Raw genomic sequence first — 21829 nt, forward strand, 5'->3', positions numbered from 1 at the left:
TCCGCCTGCTGATCCCATAAGGTCGCGTCTTCAAACTCAGCTGAGGACGGTGGCAACTTGGTGGTGGTGGTGTGTCGAGATTTCGGCGCACGTTAAGGTGGTCAAGGTGGCAAGGCGGGTAAAATAGATCTCTACCCGAGAAATGTCATCATGACGTTGCTAGACAGACTGAAACCGAAACAAATCGGAAGGGGAGGGATGGGTTCGACGAATGGGCACTTGTTCGCTGCCTCCTATTGAAAGAAAAGTAGGACCGAAGGTCGCGTCCATTTCAGAGACCATCGTAATCCTCTAAGACCGTGGCTTTCTGGCGCGACCTTGTTCGTCCCTATAGCTTCGAGCTACAGTCACTATGAACATGAAGCTTATAGAGTGACAGTATACTTCGAGCGTAATTCAACTCTACCAAATCGGTGGCGCTGTCGAACACTATGACGTCATTTGTCTCGTGACGTAAAGCCCCAAATTACTATTATTATCACATTTGTGTGGTTGCATGCTGCACATGCCGCAGGATTGCGGATTATCTCGACCAATTGAGCTTTTTTTCCCTTCTTTCTTTGCTGTTTCTTCGCAGCCGTAACCTCGCTGTTACGGCAATTTGCGTTTGTTAGTGTTCTTCCTTTTTCTCGGTTACGTCACTTAACGTTACGTGCAAGAGCGCAAGAAGCAGTTAAGCATCACTCGCTCTCGTGGCCTCGTGAACTTCGTTCCAGTGATCTCCTCTCGCTGGATCCAAAGCACGCTCTGTTTATTGCTCTCTCATCATTGATTTCCCAGCTCTACTAACAAGGACCTTGATTTCTGTACTGGCCGTGTTGTTCTGCAGCTGCTTGAGGAAGTATGTATACCTCTAGTCTCCGTCAAAGAGCTCTTACGTGAGGCACTTTTGCAGGTATGGAGAGCACTGTGCAGTTCTCATCCATTGTATGGCGCATGCTGTATGCCAAGCGGCTCAGACGCCACCCCATCATCGCAGTCATGGAGGTCGTCGTACCCCTCTTACCTTTCATCTTCATCGAAGACCTCAAGCAGAACGTCGACGAGTCGTCCTTCGTCAACAGCATCATCTATCCGGTCTTCACACCCGACCTGGAAGACATCGGGTTTGACGCTATCTACATGGGCCCTGACAACGATTACTGCAGATATATGAAGTCTCGGATCAATCAAGCTGTGGTGGGAACACGTAAGACGATGTTAGAAACGCTACGTGATATTGCGATGCCCCCAGCATGAAATGTCCCGAAGCAGGTGCAAAAGAGACGTACTGGTGTGCTGCCATCCAGGCAGCACAAGGGGGAAATACTCGTAGAGATACCCGACCCTGTACACAAAGCATGCACATCCTCGTGTACGCAGGCATAGCACACACATATGCAAGCCGCATACTACTAGGGCATACCCTAATCTATCTCGTCACATTGTCCTTTTTGCAGCCACTATTATTGTACCTGAAGAGTCCGATCTGGTGTCTCTGTTCATGTCCCCCAACATCTCGGACAACGCCCTAGGCCTCTTCTTCAAGGATCGACAGCACGAAGGAACCATATCCACCTACATGGACTACATGATGCTTTTTTCTTCTGGTATCTTCCATTTCCGACAAAGCATGAAGGAGAAGCCATTGTCCGGACCTTCCGTAGAGCAAGACGGTATGCACCGGAGCTCCACGGCCATCTGGACAGTTTGCATACCTCGCCCCTTTTCCGTTTGTTTCAGAGGTGAGCATGCGGGTAACAGCAGTTCAAGCCGTGGTCGAGATGGCTCACATAATGAGGTACCAGAACCAATCTCTGGGTCGCCCGAGTGAGTTCCTTCCATTGAAAGTGCGTCGACGCCAGTTCCCCTTCCCGACATACCACGAGGATGCAGACAACCTGATGTTCATGATGCCGCTGCGCCTGTACTTTTCTTTCATCTTCTCCTTTTGTGTCATCGTCGCAAGGATCGTCGAAGAACGAGCCAGTGGCATGCAGGTATCTCAACCCTTCACGTTCACGTTCAGATTGAATGTTTGGTCAACCAATGGCTGAGATCTATGCGAAAACGGCACTCGTCATTTTTTTCGTACTTCGTTTGTGTCCTCTGTCCTGTGTCCAGCATAGGCGAGGTGGGTTTGAATTTCTCATATTTCTGGGCGACACTTTTAGTCCATTGGGAGGTCCGCTCCTATCACAAAGTTACAGTACAGTATGCACAACAGCTAGCTTGATGACCCTGAAAACATCCACTAGTGGCGTTCCTACACGCATGACGGAAGTGGACCCACTTGCACGAATGCTGAGGAGATTCCTCAGTGGTGTCCACATTGGGCTGCGGTCCTCAACGCTGTAGCGCGTGCAGGAAGTGCTTCCGGAGCTGCTGAGGACGCCGATCCTGAATGGATCTCCTGAACGTTCGTGCAGGCGGGCCGGACCCTCAGGACTCGCTGTAAGGTAATCACGAGGAATTGAAGCAATCTCTCTGCGCAAAGACTTCAACCTGTGGTTCTACTGACTCCGTGTAATGTATGCGTATCAAGCACTGAAAGTAACAAACTCCATTCTGGTCAGGGACTGACGCGTCTGCTTGGCCTATCCCGTGCACGTTTCTGGGTGAGCGTGTACGTGACCAACATGTGCGTGTGGCTTTTCGCCTGCCTCCTCATCCTGACTATAATGACAAAGGTTGAAGGGTACACCGGCGTCCCTTTTCTCTTCCGGACGGAACCCTCCATTGTCTACTATGCCATGGCCCTCTTTTGCTCCGGCTACGTCCTTCTGGCCATGCTCATCGCATTGTTCTTCAAAGAAGGTATATACACGTTTGCATGTAACGTGCGGTGTCTTGCACTTGCTGTTGCGTGGTCTGCGGCTTTCAAGTATGCGTTACTATAGGCAGCATCTGGTCTTTGCCTAGCGACAGTCTCCAGCGTGACTACCCATTCCTTATCTCCTCTTCCCGTCTTCCAGCGAGTTTCGGGACATCTTTCGCCATTTCCATCTGGACGGCCACGGGTCTGATTCCGTTCCTATATTTTCACTGGGTCCGGCGTTCCGTCACCTTGTACGCCCAGATGAGCCGCCACGTGAAGTTATTCACAGCAGGAATCCCGCTACATGGTCTTTACTACATATTCAGAGTCTCCGAACTCTACGAATCTTACGGTACGCGGCTGTCCTTTCCGTTTTCCGCGCGTGACGATGCTCTTTTCTATCCTTTTTTTCAAGAGACCACCTTCGACTGGCCTAAGGTCTACACGTTCGCCCTCAGCAAAGACAATGTGAGCCCCTTCGAAATCATGATATCCATGGGGATCTGTTCCATCATTTGCGCCTTCCTTCTGTGGTACCTCGAGGTTGTTCTTCCCTGGACCAGCACAGCGCCACTCCCTCTTTATTTTCCCTTCATGGTAAGGTGACTGTGGAAAGAAGGAAGGATACTATATTATGCCCATCACGTTCACGTAGTGGAGTTACTGGGCACCACCGGAGTCCGAGCTTCAAGGTACGGGGTCTCGAGAAAGCAAGACAAGCAAGGAGAGTGAAGAATCTTCGCTAGCTGGTCACTTTGAGGAAGAGCCAAGGCACTTACTGCTGGTTCTTGAGACAAACTCCATAAGCAAGGTTTGTAGGCTGGCTTCTAGACATTTCGCGGGCTGGGGTCTGCACAATTTCGTCCTATGCCCAATAAATGAGACATTTACATCGATGCGCCGGAAGGGTGTACCGCAACTCATCCGGCTCTCACCGCGAGAGTGGTCACGTGCTTATGACTACCAATCGGAACGTCCGTAGATCGCGTTCCTCTGAGGAGCTTAACGCGTACGCGTGTTCAAAGTTCACAAGCGTCTCAACCCTTATAAGCGAACAAGAGTGCAAACGCTAGCGCTAAAAATTGTCATTCAACTGTCATCCTTACAGAAATACCACAAAAAGCTTGTCGTGAACCACGTCAGCATCCGACTGTACCAGAACCAGGTTTTCGTGCTGCTGGGACACAGTGGATCTGGGAAGACCACACTGTCGCAGATGATAGCCGGTACGCATCATTCAAACGATACACGTGCGTTTTACTTGTATAAGAACCAGGACCACTAATATATGCAGGCTTAGTCAGACCGTCCTCTGGAACTGCAGTAATCGAGGGATTTGACCTGATGACTCATTACCTGGACGCTATTTTGGACGTGAGCATCTGTCCGCAGAAGAACGTTCTCTACGATGAACTTACACTGCACGAACATCTCTACTATTTCGCTAAGGTACCCAGAGGACGACTCGTGGGACATTCTGCCAACCGTTTTGTGACGCTTTCAGATTCAAGGGTTGACACTGGATGTGCTGGTTGAACAGATTGACATTGTGGTCAAGCAACTTCGACTCGCGGATGCGCTGAAATTATACCCTAGGGCTATGAACTGTGGCTTAAAGCGCAAGTTATGCATGGCCATTGCTGTCATCGCCGAACCGAAGGTATATAGGGCAGTGTTTGGACAATATTCAGGTTATCGTGCTAGAAATAACCATCAAGTCACTTCAAGCTGCTGCCAGCAGCTTTTTGTTCAGGTTGCCCACATTGTTAAAAATGTGAACGAAAATTTAATTTAAAAAGAATTGATATCATTACAAAGGAATGTAGCTCTGGTGACTATATGTATCTATATGTAATGAGGAAAAAAGCCATTAAAGAAACAAGTAAATGACACTAGTGTTTGAAATTCCAAATTACACTGCACTGACTTCTATGGCTGCACGCAGCGAAACAGATACTCATGGAACGATGCGACAGCACCAGAGGACACCTGTTTCGCAGTGTTTGCGGCTCGTCAGCTCTGAGTAGCTGCGCACCGTTCGGAATTGGCATACCAGGGGTCGCTCAGCGCGCGATATGCACCTGGGAGGGTGACTGAGCACTCCTCAATGCCACAGTGCAAGCCAGTGAATTATAATGAGGAAAGCAAGCCATTAAAACTAATTGGTACCATGGGGTGCGCCTGTAACGTAAAACCAGCTCATCGTATTTTCCGGTTTATAACTTTCCCTCACCAAATTGGAACATGGTAAACGTGCGTCAGCGATGCTTCGCTCTGCTCTTGCGCTGCTCGTTATGTAGTATTGCAGTACACGGAGACGTTGCACCAGAAGCATACTGGATCCCCGGGTAGTCCGCACTACACCAGCAATGGGCCCCCTTACGGAAACCGATTTCAACATAGATACCTAGTGTATGCTGGTGTAATACGGTATCTAGGCTGGATCCTGTGTCACCTGTGGTGCCTTCCAGATCCTGATCCTTGACGAACCGACTGCTGGACTGGACGTCGTGACCCGCCATGAGATCTGGGAGGTGATCCAGAAGGTTCGACGAACGTGCACCATTCTCTTGACAACCGGCGACGTGGAAGAAGCAGATATGCTCGGAGACCGCATTGCGATCATAGCTGACGGCAGTATTCGTTGTTGCGGTTCGCCCGGCTTTCTCAAGACACAATTCGGTAAGTGTGAAACGCCAAGATCGAGGTTCAGCGTTTAAAGCGCCATATCGCAGGTCATGTTTCTGCCTTTTGTAGGCAGGCAGGGTCTGTGTCTTTGTTAGTAGGCAGTAGGCCTCGTAGGTAGTGAGACCTCCGGGTGGGAATGGTATGTGTAGTGGTTGGTGGCTTTATTGCGCAGGAACCGGCTACCACCTTATGATTCGGAAGCGTCCCAAGGTATGCAACGTGGATGCCATTCTCCTCGTAGCACGGGCCTACATCCCAATGGCACAAATAGCCTCCGATGCGGGTGGTATCTTACGCATTGCGCTCGGTGTCTCTACGTCCGAGTGCTTCTCGGAGATGTTCAAGGTGCTGGAACGGTTCAAGCCCAAGCTTGGAATTGGAGAGCTGTCCGTTGGCATCACAACAATGGAAGACGTTTACGTCAAGTAAGCAGTTTCATGCACGGTAGACAGACCTGCTATAGTGATCGATTTGGACAAAGCCCGGAGAGCTCTTTGCAGGAGACCATGAGACTACTCGCGCGACTCTCATTCCAGGATTGCCAGTGAACTGGCTGCACAGAGGCCTTACCAGGCGCGTGATGAGGACGATGACAGCGACAGCAACAGTATTCCAAGCATGGAAGAAGCGGACTACGAGAGCGTCAGGGAAATGTGTTCCAAGCGTGCTTTGAAGGCTTCTGTTCTCAAGCAGATTCGAGCGCTTCTCACGAAGCGTGTTCACTACATCTGCAAGCAGTGGTACATTGCCGTCATTGGAATCGTCTTGCCAGCTCTCCTATTTGCGATCGAGTTCCTGGTAGTGCCCGGGTAAGTTTGCACTGTAGTATCACTTTACCGACTCGATTCCCATTGAAACCGTCAAAGGCTATGAGCAGGCCTTGCAGGCCGTTAGCCCACTGAGTGTGACGTGGCATGCTGCTTAACTATGCTCCCCCGTACAGGCAAACTGAAAAATCGCACTCCGAAACAGAGTTTGAATACAGTCTCACCAAGTTTTTCGACAATCCGGGCGAGTGGAAGGCCATCATGTCGACGGATGACGCCATGACCCAACTCTCTCGGCGAAGCTACGTCACCCTTATCGAAGAAAAGGCGTACGACGTGCTCACCATCCGAGACATTCCCGAATACCTCGTCGAGCTGGGAAGTCAAGACTTCCGACAGTACAGCAAGTACCTGGTAGGCGGTCAGTTCTACAACAGCGCCTCGGAAGGTCTCGTCGCCATAGCATGGTACTCGGGAGAGGCATACCACACTGCACCAATCTCCATGAATCTTGTGCACACGGCTCTGCTTCGAAATGTAGGGAACGAAGCAAACACTGACATAAAGGTGAACCATACAAATATCGAGGGTGGAGTCTTCAACTAACCTATTAAAAAAATTTGCAGGTTACAGTGAGGATAGCTCAGACATCCCTACCCAGTACGAGAGGGTTTAACTTGAACACTATCTATGCAACCCGGAAGCTCTTGACCCAGGTGACCTTGTTCGGCATTTCTTTGGCCATCTTGACAACCACCTTCGGCATCTTCCCTGTCGTCGACCGCGTCACCAAGTCGAAGCACCTCCAGCTCATGACGGGGCTTTCAAGCGGGACCTACTGGTTCGCCAACTTTCTGTTCGACTTCTTCTGTTACCTATTGTCCGTTGCCGGTATGGTGATGATGTTCCAATTCATCCACCACGAGTTCGTCGAGACAATGTTCTGTAAGTCAGAAAAGTCCTTGTATATGAACGAGGTGGCCTAAAGCTTGGTTTCTTGGTTTCCAGCCGGCATTGTGACCATCTTCGCCTTGTATGGAATCTGTGCGATTCCGTTGACATACTTGTTGTCTTTCGCGACGCACTCGACTGCCATGATTGTCTGCGTCCTGATCATTTGCACCTTCTTCAGCAGTGAGGAAATTAGCGTTATGCCGATGCTGCCCCAGATAAGGCAGCACATAGCACATACTTGCTTATCCGTCGCAGGTATGATGACTGCCAGCCTGTACATTGTAGCGGAAGCTCTCAAGCGTGACACAGGCGTTCATATAGCTGACCTTGTGAAAAGACTGTCGCCGCTGATGTCCGTGAACCCTCCGTACGCCATCGTCTCGTCCTTCCTTAGCACGGCGCAACGGATGCTCCTCAAGGAACTCTGCGAATCTCACATCATCGAGGAGTACAGATACATCTGCCCACATCCAGGTCATTGTTCATTACAAAGCGAGTGAAAAACAAAGCAACCGGATCGGATCTCTGGTCAGCATGTACGCGCTCCTGTCCCGGGATTCGAGCTTGGGAATAAGGGGTTCATATCATGGTCATATCATCCCATCATGCGGTGTGATGTGGTCACAATTTAAGTGTAATGATGGGTTGTGAAGTTGATGTCAAATGATGCGTTATGATGATGTGGAGTGTTCTGACATTAGTACGGTGCGCTGTGAATAAGATTCACCATGATTAATGGATCTCTAGAAAAGTGTCGCCACATGAATGGGTTGAGCGGAGAACACAAGCATTCTGTAGACCAGTCCGTGAAGGCTGGCAAGTGATTGTCCTTTCTTGCGAGAACTCTTATTTTTCTTTATTTCACCTTAAAGGTTCAGATGTACCGTCTCAAGACGTCAAGAGCGAATTTGCCCAGTACTGTTGCGACAGATTCAACGCTGTGAACCGCACCAGGGTTCCCGAGGTACCGCTCACCTTCCAGATCACCACTTCGAAGCTTGTCTTGACCATCGAGGCCATCATCGCCTTCCTCGTCTTGGCGTACATTGACTCCAGTAGCTTTGGCCAGCTGCGAACTTTCGTCCACACCAAGGTCAGCAAGAAGAACGTCGTCAATGCCGAAATGGAAGAGGATGTTAAGAAGGAAGAATCTCGGGCCAGGAGCCTGGTTACCAGCAGGAAGTTTATCAAGGATCAGATTGGTGTGCTTGAGTTGACTAAGGTACGAAAAAGCCGGACACGTATATTACATAGCTCCTCCCGTCTTGTGTGTTGAATAGATCTCAGAGCATCAACCCCTTTCACCTGGCCTCAACCGGTGACCACGTCACGTGAGCTAATGGGTGCTAGTGGTGTGGTGCCTCTGGCGGCTTTGGCAGCAAATAAGTACGTGTAAGACTGGAAACGCGTCGATGCCGATCAAAAGGGCTCGAATGGGAGTTGCACGCTCCTGCCATGTATATTGCTGCTGGAGCATAAACTCTCCCTTTAATGAGTGCTTTGGAAGCACGTAGTTCTCACGTTCTCATATTCCCTCCAGGGTCACAAAGGACGGTACGCCGTGAACAACATCAGCTTCGTTGTGCGACAAGGGGAGATACTTGGTGTCCTCGGTGGATATGGCGCAGGCAAGACCACGATGTTCCGTTTACTAACTGCAGACGTTCCAGCGGACAAGGGCCAAGCCCTGATCAATACTCCAGGTGGCATCTATTCGCTCCGAGGGAGCATCAAGGATTGGCAGAGCAACATCGGATACTGTCCTGAACACGACGGATTCTTGCAGCAGTTAACTGCCTGGGACATGATGCTGCTCTTTGCGAGACTTCGTGGCTTACCCGAAAGCATTATCTCAGAGGTGATGTAAAAAAACTCCAAACTGTTGAAAGGCAGAAAATTTAAGCGAACTGGCCTATAGGAGAGACTAGTCTTGAGGGCTGGAACGGAGACACGGAAGAAAAATTTCTGACATAGCAGCTGTCCATTATGAACCAAACGCTTAAACCCCAAAAAAAAGCAAATCTGAAGGGAGAAATGCCGTATGAACGAGGGTTTACTCAGTTACCCCCTCGTGGCAATCTCCCAACCGTTTGCATTTGTTGCTTTCTGTACGCAAAACGGAAGTATCGCTGAAAATAGGCTGACTGCCATTACACTCCCGAAGGTGTTCCCTAAGGCGCTCATTGACAGCGATCCGTTTGGCCAACGTAACAAAAACCAAAGACCCCTTACCCCATCATAACCCTCTCCCCTTCGTTTTGGGGGATATATAAGCGCTTGGTTCATAATAAACAGTCGCTGTGTCAGAGAAATTTCTTCTCTTCCGTGTCTCCGGTTTCTTCTCTTCCATGTCTCCGGTTCCAGCCCTCAGTATGCGCTCTACTTCTGGGCTCGGAACAACAGTGCCGTTGTAACAGTAGTTATCGACTCCAAGAAAGATGAAAGCAAACTGGGGAGTAATTATAGCTGTTAGTCCCTTCGATTACAGTTACTCCCCATTTTAGTAGACCCTGAAAGTTACCCCTCAAGCACTGCAGAGAGCCCCTTTCATGCATTTAGTGGCCAGAGGAACTAGAGGTTGTGGCAATGCATCGATCAACCCGCTCCCCGTGGCAATAGTGGTTAGCATGATCGCTTACCACGCCGAGACTGGGAGGTGGCACGGGTTCGAATCCTGTCACCGACTGTGCTGACTGAGGTTTTCCCTGGGTTTTCCGACTTTCCCAGACGAATCTCTGCACAGTTCTTCCTGAAGTCTGCCCAGGACGCCTACTAACCCCCTGTCCCCTTGCTGTCCTCTCTCCATCTGTCAACGTCTGTACGCCGCTCATAGCCACAGTTGCTTCGCGGCGCCAACACTGAATAAAATCCCGAAAGTCCCGATCCCGATCCCGAAAAGGACTAAAATGAAGTGCGTTACTTTATAAAGCAGGTGGTGGTCCAATTCATTCGTATCGTTGACCTGGAGAAGATAATGTACGACCGCATCGAGACCTACAGCGGAGGCAGCCGACGGAAGTTGTCCCTAGGCCTTGCACTCATCGGCCTGCCACCCATCGTGGTCCTGGACGAACCAACAACTGGGATGGATTTCGTCTCACGCAAGAAGATATGGACCGCCTTAAAGAACCTACAGGCCTATGCTCACACGGCCGTCATCATGTCTTCGCACAGGTATATAATGCGCCTCTGTCACCCGCTGTCTCCCGTTCACCTGTTCCTTTCTATATCCAGCATCGAGGAATGCGAAGAACTGTGCAACCGTATAATGATCATGATGGACGGACAGATCCAGTGCTTGGGCAGCATTCCACACCTGAAGGCAAAGTTCACCCAGGGTTTTACGATGACCCTCAAGACCCACATGGAGTTCCGCGAGGACGAGGAATACATGAAGAAAGTACTGAAGACTGTACATGCTACATTTCCAACCAGCAAGCTGCAGGAATCTTACGAGGTATACACTGTTGCCCATGAAGGCGACAGCCTGAGCTTGGGACAGAAAACGCAGAAAAAACACGTAGGAAGCCTTGATATTCCTGCCCACAGCTCAGGCTGTTGTCTTCATAGATCTCGTCCGCCAGCCTGCCTGAGTCTGTCACGCTGTTGATGTCGTAGTTACGTGGCTTGTTCACCGAGAATATTTTTACGACGCCAATACATATTTCGTCTAGTAATATTAACCAATAGAATAGCCGCTTCTATGGTAGCTGTCGCATCATATCATTTCACACCAGCCTTCCCTGAAGGAGCAGTTACTTCATAAACTTGACTAATTGTTGTGGCAATGCGCCTAGGGGTGTGGCCCTCGGAGTGTAAATTCATTGCCTGTTTCGCAGGGCCACTTGGAATATCACTTGCCAAGCAGCAGCCTCACGTGGAGCCAAATGTTTTCCTTGCTGGAGTTCCTGCGGAAGAAGCTGAACCTGCTGGACGCGATGCTGAGAAACACCACCTTGGACCAGATCTACGTGACGCTCGCCAAGAAGGAAGTCGGTCGAAGGGTGGACTTTGACGAATACGGAGAAGATCAGGAAGACGAATGCGAGCTTTGATTTCGATATCGATAACCCAATAGCGCCAAAACGAGAAAATAAAACTATAATATAGTAGCGATGTTTGCTGCAACATCGCTGTTGCGCACTATTGGCTTGGACTGTGTCTATTAGCAAAGTGGCGGTGGTGGTCGAACAGCAACATAATATACAAACAGCGCGGGTTAAGCAAAGGCACCTTGACACGAAATGGTCACTGAAGAACCGGGTTGACGCAACGATAGATCAGCATGACGAAAGCTAGTCTGCACATAATTTGCGTAGCGGGAACTCGCGAAATTCTCTCATATCATTCGACGTTCGGATGCTACAGATGGGCGTAACACAAGAGAACGCGAGTCATGACAAAGTTAGCAAATTGTCGACGTGTCACAACACAATCGCGCGTATGAAAGCCGGATAAAAGCGCTACGAGCGCTATTAGTAGCACCTATCCTTCAGTGGAAACTCAAAATTGTTGAGCAGCGAAAAATTATACTTAGACTTCTTATTATTTCTCCTTTTATTTATTTTTTCGAGTAAAAGCTTACACAGGCTCACCTTATTGCTGAATAAAAACAGACAGACAAAATTCAAATGAAACGTGGTTACCTGCACGGCACGCAGACGACACAGATGTACGTTGTTGTCTGCTTTGCTCAGACTCAGCTCAAGGTATATCTAAACTGGTAGCGAAAACAAGCGAAAATACCAAATCAGACCCATCGGCAAGGCCACCAGCAAGAGGCGCGAGCGATCCTGGGTGTTGACAGTAGAGGTACGGTTGTAAACAGAAAAACTTTACAACATGGTCGTGGCTTGTGTGTGTACTAATAGGTTATTCATAATTTCAATGTAGAAAAAGCTTTCTGTTGCCCCGCTCGTGCACATATACGAGATCATCTACCACTCCAGTACATTTCCGTATCCTGCTCCTTTGCGCATGTGTCACAGTTGGGTCTGTTTCACGTGGTCTGTTTATCCGTGCGTCTCTGTATCCGTACCGTGTGTCCGTGCATTGTAATGCGGAGTTCGTACACTCTTTTGGTTAAACAGGAAGCGACGTTCACATCTCCGTGCTGTAAACCAAGATTAACACGAGTGAACAGATGAATACAATGATCCCATGTTGCTGGGCCTGCGAAAAAAAAGATTTCGTCATGGGGCGAGCGGCCATGATGGTGTGAGTGTTAGCAGGAACCAACTATGTACCAACGATGTCGCGTTTTGCAATGGACCTATAATGGCCACTTATTGAATAAATGCAAACGTCTAATCACTAGGTGTACGTATAGCTCTAGGTGAGAAATGGGCCTTATGTGAGCCTTCCTAATTTCTCTATGGTCATCACGATGCGTTTCTGTTTGGAGTTGTCAAAATCTGTGATAACTATGTATTTGGAATTGATATGATTCATTAAATCTGTTATGCTTTATTTTTCTGTGTTCTCGTCTGGTATTGTTGACTGGGCGCGGAAAAGGGAATACAAGGCAAGCGAAGTGGGCCGGGCCAATGTAAACGTGCATGGATAATTATGCACTACTTATTATTCAAACTAGTGACGTCGTCTCTGACGTCATTTATTTACAATCGTAGTAGTCCGCGCAACGGATGGATGGCGCTGACCGTCTCTATCATGGCGTCATTCTGAAGACACAGGGGCCTATGGGAGTTACGCTACCTGTTTAAATATACCTTGCTCAGCTGTCGTCTGCTTTGCGCCTTCTGCGCTTCCTTGCAGGGCACTCACCGTAACCACTCCACTCGTTATCATGTTTCTTTTTTGGCCGTGACTATATGAAATGTTCACGGGAATACGTGCGGTCATCTTAAACGAGCAACCTATAACATTTTTCACGTATTCGCGGGAACATTTCACGCATACACACAAAAAGAAAAAAATTTTATTCGAGGTTAGATATTCTTGTGCCTGCAAAGCCTGCCACGAGTCTTTGCACTCTTATCGCGAGGGGAGCAGATAACGGGCTCGCCCATTCCTCTCCAGCGATCAGGCAATATCGCTACACATGTCTTACACTGCCCCATGTGCATACACTCTCGACCATGCGTGTGCCCCACGCCCCCTGAGCTAACCGCTAAATGTTGGCAGATCACATGACCCTTTGCACGTCACTCCAGCAGTCTGCTGCCGGTGTTAGCCTAGACGGGCTCTTGGCGGCAGCTTCCTTATGGCAGTTAATATGATAATTTTGTCCTTATGACAGCCTTATAGCGGTCTTACCCATCGTAATAGGAGTCGATACAGGAGCAGTCGATTGAAGACAGGAGGATTTGAAAAGAAAAAGCTCTGGTGCATTATACATCGTTGCCTGGCAAATCTTGATTGCTATGGACCTAATTGCCTGCCTGTCACGATCACAGTAAGTACCGCTCCATGTTGTTTGTGCAGTAACTTTGTTATTACAGCTGTAGTTTTCGAATGCTGCACTATGTACCGACGTTTTTACAGTACAAATTCTCGAAGGCTTCGAAGACTGTCAACTCTGTTATAAGGTCTAAAATGCTTGAAAACCTTACAAAGCCAGTCTCCAGGACATATTAGCCTATCTGAAGTAAACAATGTGTTGTAGCCACTAAGAGGTTCCGTCGTTGTGCTACAGATGTCGTCGCATGCGTTTATAGGTCTAGGAAAGGGTTAACGTCCGATAACATTTCCCACTTGGAACAAGTGTTCAGCGATGCGGTCGGACCAAACGAGGAACTCCACCTGGCCCAGTTCCAGGCGATCCTGCAGTCCAGGAACGGGTTCTTCGCCGAGCGAATGTTCCACGTCTTCGATACGGATCATTCGGGTTCCATTTCACTGCAAGAGTTCATCGCCTCCGTGAGAAGGTTCGCCAGTCGGTCGCAGGATGATAAGTTGGAACTGCTCTTCACCTTGTATGATGTGGACGGTGAGTTCAGTGTGGCTTTTAAAAGTGCGGGGTAAAAAAAAGGGGGGGAGGGATAAATTGGACAGCAATTATACATTCTAGACCCGTAAATTACTCCCCATTTTAATCCTCCGATCCGGAAATTTATTCTTCCCCCAGCACTGCAAATCGTCTCTAAGCATCACGCAAGCGCCCGTGCATTTAGTGCCGAAGAGGGAAAAAATAGTTGTGGCAATGCCTCCAATCTCTCTCCTTTTTTCTTTTCTTGTTTCTTCTTCTTCTTTTCTTCTTCTTTTCTTTGCTTCTTCTCTTCTTCTTTCCTTCTCCTCTTCTTCTTCTTCTCCTCTTCTTCTTTTCTTCTTCTTCTTCTTTTCCTTTTTCATGGTATTTTCGATTGGCGGTACCAATGCTCGACGTCGGAGCGCTCCGAGCTGAAGGAAGAGAAAATATATTTTTTTTAAGTTCCGTGTTAGCGCCGCGAAGCAACTGTGGCTATGAGCGGCGTACAGATGTGGACAGATGGAGAGAGGACAGCAGGAAGAAGGAGTGGGGGACAGGGGGGTTAGTATGTGTCCTGGGCCGACTTCAGGGAGAACTGTGTCGACATTCGTCTGGAAAGTCTTCGGAAAACCCAGGGAAAACCTCAAACAGCACAGTCGGTGACAGGATTCGAACCCATGTCACCTCCCAGTCTCGGCGTGGAAAGCGATCATCTTAACCACTATGTTATGGGAGCTGGTAAAGAGAAAAGATGGAAGAAAGAAACAACTGCCGAAGAGATGCTGTCAGAGCGTTGCGTTTTGACCGCAGTCTAAGATAGACTCTTCAAAAAAGGGGTGTACTTTGACTCCTTTTTCTTTACACATATAACTCTCTCCGAGAGAGAGTAAGGGAGCAATGTTACTCCCTTGTGGGAGTGAGGACACTCCTTTTTGAGAGTAACTGTACTCTCCACAAGGGAGTGATATATGTGTCAAGAAAAAGGAGTTAAAGTACACCCTTTTTTTTTAAGAGTGTAGAGCAGTCTGTGGCTGCCAGTCAAAGATGCCATAAAGGTGTATGCATGCAATGTAGTGTGCGGTATTCTTTACATCACAGCAGTTTCAATGGGTGTAATGCGACTTTGAATGAGAGTTCCCACGGAAAAAAATATTTCATTCGCACGTGGTACTATTTAATGACGAAGTTGGTGTCCATCGGCTTTCGCTGAACGTGAAGAAGTGTCTTTCCCCATTATGCTATCATCACCATAAAAGCCTCACCCGGGCATTTCGTTATCCGATTATGAGGGACTTAAAAGGGATCAAGATGTGGATCTTTGATCAGTCTATATTCTTTTATCTTCGTCAACAAGATAGACTAGATAAGTCCCCCCCCCCCCCCCGTCGGCTGCTAAACATAAAATATCCAGGCTCGTCTTTTTTTTTTTTTTTTTTTTCATACCCTACCATTTTAATTCCCCTTCTATTGCCCCAGCCCATTTCTCATCAAAGCGTCTTCGTCGCACTTTCAAATTACAACTAAAACTCAGCCACACTGAGGCTCACAAAAAAACGCGTACTCTCTATATACAGTTCACGTGCGTATGGTTTAATCACCTTGCCTATTACCATACCATGGTACACGGAGCATCCCAATGAAGGCTTCTGAGGGACGCCCGCATGTTTTCTGTGGTGGCTAGTTGTGTGGGACTGTCCCAAAGCAAAACAGGCTACACACCTCTTCCCTATCACCCTCTTTCCCTTGCCTTTCGTGCACCGGGCCACCATTCCTCCGCAGGCCTATGGCACCTCCTCCTCAAAAACACACCCTAAACTTAGATATACATTGGAATGAAATTGTCTCTCCGTGTTGATGTTGTTACATTGACTAATCTGAACAGTTTTCGGGTTATGCGTGAAGAAATGTTGTGTTCTCTGTTCCCTCCCATATGTAATGGGGACCGTAATATAAATGAAATGAAATGAAATAACGTCCTTCTCCAAATGTATTGATATGTTTGTAGGTGATGGTCTGATTCAGATGGAGGAGCTACGTGATGTGATTCGAGCATGCATGGAGGAGAACGAACTGCACTTCAGCGATGTTCAGGTTGATGCCTTGACGCGCGTTCTGTTTGAAGATGCTGATACGGACTATACGGGATCAATTAGCTTCGACGAATTTCGAGCTCAATTGCAGAAGCGTCCGGGACTGTACGAGAACCTCACTATAAGGTTGGTATACGCGTATTCGTATTTTGCGAAGTCTATTGATCCTATATTCGTGATACTCAATCGAATTTTTTGTATATCACAGCAATGACGACTGGTGGGAGGTGCTGAATCTGTTATGTGTACGCGCTAGATAGTAATTCCAAGGATGCAGGCAATTTTTAGTAATTGATAATTTGTCTATATATTGATTGCTGATACGTTAGTGTTCTTTCACTTAGTAATTCGAAGTAATTTAGCTCAATTTAGCAATTAATGCAGACCATTATTATTATTATTATTATTTATTGCTATTATTATTGACACATTCCACAAGTCCCCGAGCTTAGGCGGGTCTGCGTACAGGGTGTATGTATGTCTACGAATGAATAAATATTATTATTATTAATTCAGACCACTTTTGCGTCTCTCATGACTTGACGTATCTCGCGCAGTGAACCGCGCAATTATCCGAATTACTTAAAAATACTTAGAAATGTATTGTATAATATGACCAGACTCATTACACTAAGTCAGGACCACGAGATCTGAACCCTGTTGTGACGTCTCCGGTTCTCATTGGATTATTCCCATTGTTTGTGTGTTTGCTTTTTTTTCTTTTTGCGCATGTATGTTCAACGCTTGTATAGCACCAGTTGCTACGCAGTGTCAACGTGAACCGTAATCGGCGATACCTTTATCCTCTACTTGCCAGCATCGAGCGCTGGATGCTACCTCCGAAGCCAGAGAAACGCAGACGCTTCGAAAGCTTCTCCTCCAGGCTATCGTGGCCGAAGAAGCTGACACGAGAGTACGTTCGGAACAATGTTGTCAGCGTCGGTTTCTGCGTCTTCTATCTGTCCCTGCACGCGGCCATCTTCGTCAGCCGCATGATATCGGAATGGCTGAAGCACGCGGACATCACCAGGGAGATCAAAGAGTTCTGGAATGAGTACAACGGGATCGAGACGCTGGCACTGGCTGGTAGCAACCTAACCCTCATAGTGATGGGGACGAGTGGTGCGGTGGAAGGCGCTGAAGTGGAATGGCGTCCGACTCCTCCGGACATGGGGCTGCACAGCGACTACGAACTGCTGGCTAGAGGATTCGGTATGGATTCTGCTGGCTTATTTCTTACGTTAGCCGCTATAGTATCGACCATAGTCGGCAAATTGTCTCATAATGCACTCCATGGACATGCTTCAGAATGATATGTCGAATGAATGACTATGGCGTGATGTGGTTGATGGCGTTTGAACTTGATGGTATGCGAGAAAGTTCCAGCACGATGTGATGTTCAATGAATTTCTTAAAAAAAACGCAGACCTACGGAATAGTATGAGCATGTTCATGCTGAAAGTGAGGTTGGTCGTTGAGCATGCTTCACTGTCATACTCCCTAGCTTGGCAGGCAAAGCACGCTTTACAGTCGCATCCAACTAGGCTACGGTTAAGTTTTCGCGCACCATCTTAGCTTGAATCCTTCCTGCAGGACAGCTCCTGAACTTCACTTGCGTGGTGACCATCTTGCCCGTCCTGCGCATGTGCACCACCTGGCTAAGGAGCCACGGTTTCAGCCGGTTCCTTCCTCTGGACCACCACATCTACTACCACAAGCTCACAGGATACTTCATCCTTTTCTATAGCATCGCGCACACCGTGGCTCACCTCCTCAACTTCGGTACGATCCACCGTGTACAAAATTCGCGGCCTTAAGTTATTCTTTCTCCTTTCCAGCGAGGCTCTCGAAAGGTGACATGTACGTGTACAGCCTGTACCTCTTCACTACGCAACATGACATCGGCTGGGTTGGCGGAACGGCTTGTATCACAGGGTGGGCTCTCCTCGCCATTCTTCTGGTCATGGTACTCTGCTCCTTGCCCTGTGTCAGGAGGAGCGGTAGGTTTGAGGTGAGTACCGACGCTGAAGGCTGTCCCGCATAGCTGATGTCTATTTGAATGTCTAGTAGGCTACCCTTGCATTGGCTGTACGATGACAAATTCGGCATCAGTCGCGAGCTCCAACAGGAAGGAGTCTGTAGCTAGGTCGGTAACTGTGGCATTTGTACTGCGGCAACGTTGCCTGCAAAGCTGCCAGAGACCTGCTAACCAGAAGCTTTCCGAGCACCCCCGTAACACCCGAAATCATTTGCCCAATGGGCTAAAAGAGCGCAGTCCATACCTCCACTGTTATCCTTGCATCGCACCGATACCGCGTAGTGTCTTACAGGTCTTCTACTATTCTCACCTGCTCTACGTGCCCTTCTGGTTCTTCCTCATTCTGCACGGTCCCAATTTCTGGAAGTGGTTCCTCGCCCCTGGCCTTGTGCTGGTATTCGAAATGCTCGTACGCGCCGGACGGTTCTTAAGCGATTACGGCCAAACAACTGTCATGAAGGGCGTAGTTCTTCCGTCAAAGGTACTGGGTACCCTGAATGGCGTAGGACGGACGGACCTACCCTAGGTCTTCTGCGCAGGTAACCCACCTGGTCCTGAAGCGGCCTCCGGACTTCTTCTATCATCCTGGAGACTACGTTTTCCTGAATATCCCGACCATTGCGAAATATGAATGGCATCCTTTTACAATCAGCAGTGCACCAGAAAAAGACGGTAAGCCGGGACTAAGTCTGAAGTTACGATAAGGATAAGTGTGAGTTTCCTGGCATAAAATGCCATTGTCTCTTATGTTTCTTCACTAAATCAAGGACTTTTAGATACCTCTTGAAACTTTCGAAGCAAAACGAGAGAGAAAAAAGAGTAACCGACAACTGACATACAGATGTTGTTGCTTCTGCATCTTTCTATCCTCTCGTTTTGTGGAGACATCAGGAATCACAGCGGAAGAATCAGCATATCCCAACGCCAGAATGACCCGATTCCCCTGCCGGATCATTCACCAGCTGGCTTGCTGACTCCTCCTAAGAACTCCGTATTAATCTCGCCGCCCTCCGTATTCAATGACGACCGCTTGTCGCTTACAGGAGTAATATGGCTGCACATCCGGTCGTACGGTGAATGGACCAACCACTTGTACCAGATGTTTGACGGGTTCCGCAAGGAAGCATCAAAGCTCGGGCCCTCGGCGCAGCTAAGAGGATCAACACTCGAGATGCAACGATTTGACCCCAGGAGTCTGGAACACATGGGCCATTGCTTTCGCGACATGGAGAGCGTGGTGCTCATGCCGCACGGAAACGCCCCGAGGGAGTCTTGCGCTTTCCTCAACGTCACAAACGAGCTCGAGACTCTCATGGAAGAAGGAGAGATAATCACACATAGGACTGGAGATTACTTGAATGTCATCATTGCCAAAGACCCACTCGTGGTAAGAAACTTTCTCTTCACTGTGTTGAAGTTGAAGTTGACGACTGGATCTTGCTGCAGGTCCGCATCGATGGACCTTATGGATCACCGTCCAGTCACATATTCCAAGCTCAGCATGCTGTCATGGTAGCAGCCGGCATTGGTGTCACGCCGTTTGCGAGTATTCTTCAAAGTATTATGTACAGGTAAGCAAAATGGATATTGGAGCGCACCTCAGGTACAGCTGGAACTGCATATCAGCAGCTTTGTTTCTCGCGCCCCCTCCTAAACCTCCTGTAGCCTACGTGAGATTTGTTTAAGTCCTTAAAGACATTCCCCAAAACAGCCGGTTGTATAGCAGTCTACGTTTAAGATTCACCGACGATTGTTCTCAGGTACTACCAGGCCAGATCGACTTGCCCAAAGTGCAGTCATTGTTGGGTCGCAAAAAAACCGCAGTCCTTCATGAAGCTTAGGAAGGTAATGTGACCTACAAATAGTCACAGAAACCCACTGAGTATAGAGTCGTTAACTTCGTGTTGTGGCAGGTGGACTTCATCTGGATCAACAGGTCCCAAGAGTCACTGGAATGGTTCGTGCGCCTCCTCAGCGAGTTGGAGATGGAGCAAGCCATGTTCGGCGATGTCCTCGAACGGTTCTTAGACATTCATATCTACATCACGTCCGCCTTGGACCGCACGGACATGAAGGCTGTCGGTCTTCAACTGGCCTTGGACCTTTTGCACGAACGGGATAAACGATGCTTCATAACGGGACTCAAGACCAGGACGCAACCAGGACGTCCCAACTGGGACCAGGTACGTTGTCCTCAGATAAAACGAGTCTGATTTTGACTAATGAAGCGTTTAAAGCCGTCTAATACCTTAGACAGTGAGGTGTTGGTACAAAGGACTGTAGTGCTTCTAGATTCCAGTTATCCGACTTGTTCTACAAGTCTACTGACAACAGTAATGGTGACGTAACCGGCACCTTTCTGCACAACGACCTAGAATGGACGTTCCATTCTGTCCCCTAATGAATATATACGTACATTCCTGACCCGCAAAAGAAGCACCAGCGAGATCTGTCTCCACAATGACGGGAACAGTAACCCACCCAAGTGTTTCCGGTCACCTGTTCCCCTAACTTCTCACGTGCCTACACTGGAGATTCTAGACGTTATACATTTTTAGCCCGTGGTCCAATGGGAGTAGTGTTTTGCTTGCAGAAGTGATCCCAAGCAGCACAATGTACTGAAAGTCGAGTGCGGTACGGGTGGACTGTATGTGTCTTATCAATGTTTAGTTTCACAGGTCTGTTCAAGGCCTTCCACCTACCCGTCCACCCCTATTGCACTCGACTTTCAGTACATTGTGCTGCTTGGGGAAGCTTCCAGATACCTGCTGTGAAGCACGTTCTGTGCTCAGTACTGTCGTATGATCTCGTGCGTTCATCCCTATCAGGTGTTATCACCGATAGTGTCGCCTGATACGGCCCCACTTCACGACTTCCCTTCTCATGCAGGTGTTTCGCGACCTAAAAGCGGAGCAGAAGGGGAAGATTACAGTCTTCTACTGCGGTCCGCCGTCGTTGGGTCAAATCTTGCATGACCACTGCAACAAGAACGATTTTTCCTTCAGGAAGGAAATCTTCTGATATCTGCCCTATTTTTCTTTTTTTTTTTTACTGCTTTGCATGCCTTTTTAATATTTCTTTACAAGGTTTTATTTGCATGCAATTGTTTTAAAGATGTCCTGTCGTGGCACGTACTGCTTATTTACAATAAAGTATCGAATGTTATGGATATTGTACGATTATCTTTCAGCGCGGGTGCATTATTTTCACAAAATAACTGGCGTGGCGGGTTGGATACAGCATTACTGGTCATTGCGAAAATATATGGGAAGCCGTGTTGTCTGACGTATTCCCAGCAGACTTTGCAGGAACGTGTCGGCGTAACTACCGCAAAGTCTGCCCAGGACGCGCAATGACCCTACTTCGTGCTGTCCTCTCCCAATTTGTCCACACACATTTGTTACACCGAATTAAGAATATAAATACATACACCTCGATCTACGTTACTTGCTCGCCAATGAACAGCTCAGCAGCGAAAGAAGTAACCAAACATCCATTCCGGAAGTCTCTGTGAAGATATCCTTTTGTTGGTCCTGGTATGCGTCCTTATAAAAGAGCCTCTGTGAA

At 48.3% G+C, this 21829-nt stretch overlaps 2 protein-coding genes across 4 annotated transcripts; both read left to right on the plus strand.

The window, feature by feature from the left end:
• The first annotated feature begins 674 nt into the window (after positions 1 to 674).
• Positions 675 to 11343, plus strand: LOC135390794 (ATP-binding cassette sub-family A member 2-like). Of its 2 annotated transcripts, XM_064620701.1 has the most exons (23): positions 675 to 841; positions 896 to 1189; positions 1440 to 1655; positions 1723 to 1979; positions 2556 to 2796; positions 2955 to 3149; positions 3213 to 3394; positions 3453 to 3608; positions 3906 to 4023; positions 4092 to 4246; positions 4302 to 4457; positions 5269 to 5479; positions 5658 to 5910; positions 6022 to 6294; positions 6429 to 6819; positions 6879 to 7197; positions 7261 to 7386; positions 7462 to 7680; positions 8079 to 8428; positions 8747 to 9064; positions 10139 to 10380; positions 10441 to 10663; positions 11046 to 11343. In XM_064620701.1, the coding sequence occupies exons 2-23, from the start codon at positions 898 to 900 to the stop codon at positions 11259 to 11261; spliced, it is 5109 nt and encodes a 1702-aa protein (XP_064476771.1). In that variant the 5' UTR covers positions 675 to 841; positions 896 to 897; the 3' UTR covers positions 11262 to 11343. The 2 variants fall into 2 exon arrangements, with proteins under 2 accessions (XP_064476771.1, XP_064476770.1); XM_064620700.1 differs by having other exon boundaries at positions 7261 to 7680.
• A 1909-nt stretch (positions 11344 to 13252) lies between these two features.
• Positions 13253 to 21429, plus strand: LOC135390795 (NADPH oxidase 5-like). 2 transcript variants are annotated; one of them, XM_064620703.1, is made up of 13 exons: positions 13253 to 13621; positions 13931 to 14155; positions 16140 to 16350; positions 17042 to 17436; positions 17818 to 18006; positions 18063 to 18235; positions 18555 to 18743; positions 18802 to 18934; positions 19306 to 19649; positions 19709 to 19833; positions 20023 to 20107; positions 20176 to 20445; positions 21152 to 21429. In XM_064620703.1, coding segments are annotated over exons 1-13 (2472 nt in total). In that variant the 5' UTR covers positions 13253 to 13620; the 3' UTR covers positions 21284 to 21429. The 2 variants fall into 2 exon arrangements, with proteins under 2 accessions (XP_064476773.1, XP_064476772.1); XM_064620702.1 differs by having other exon boundaries at positions 13254 to 13621; positions 13884 to 14155.
• Positions 21430 to 21829: the final 400 nt, after the last annotated feature.

The sequence above is a fragment of the Ornithodoros turicata genome, chromosome 4 (genome assembly GCF_037126465.1).
Source record: "Ornithodoros turicata isolate Travis chromosome 4, ASM3712646v1, whole genome shotgun sequence".
Lineage (NCBI taxonomy): Eukaryota > Metazoa > Arthropoda > Arachnida > Ixodida > Argasidae > Ornithodoros > Ornithodoros turicata.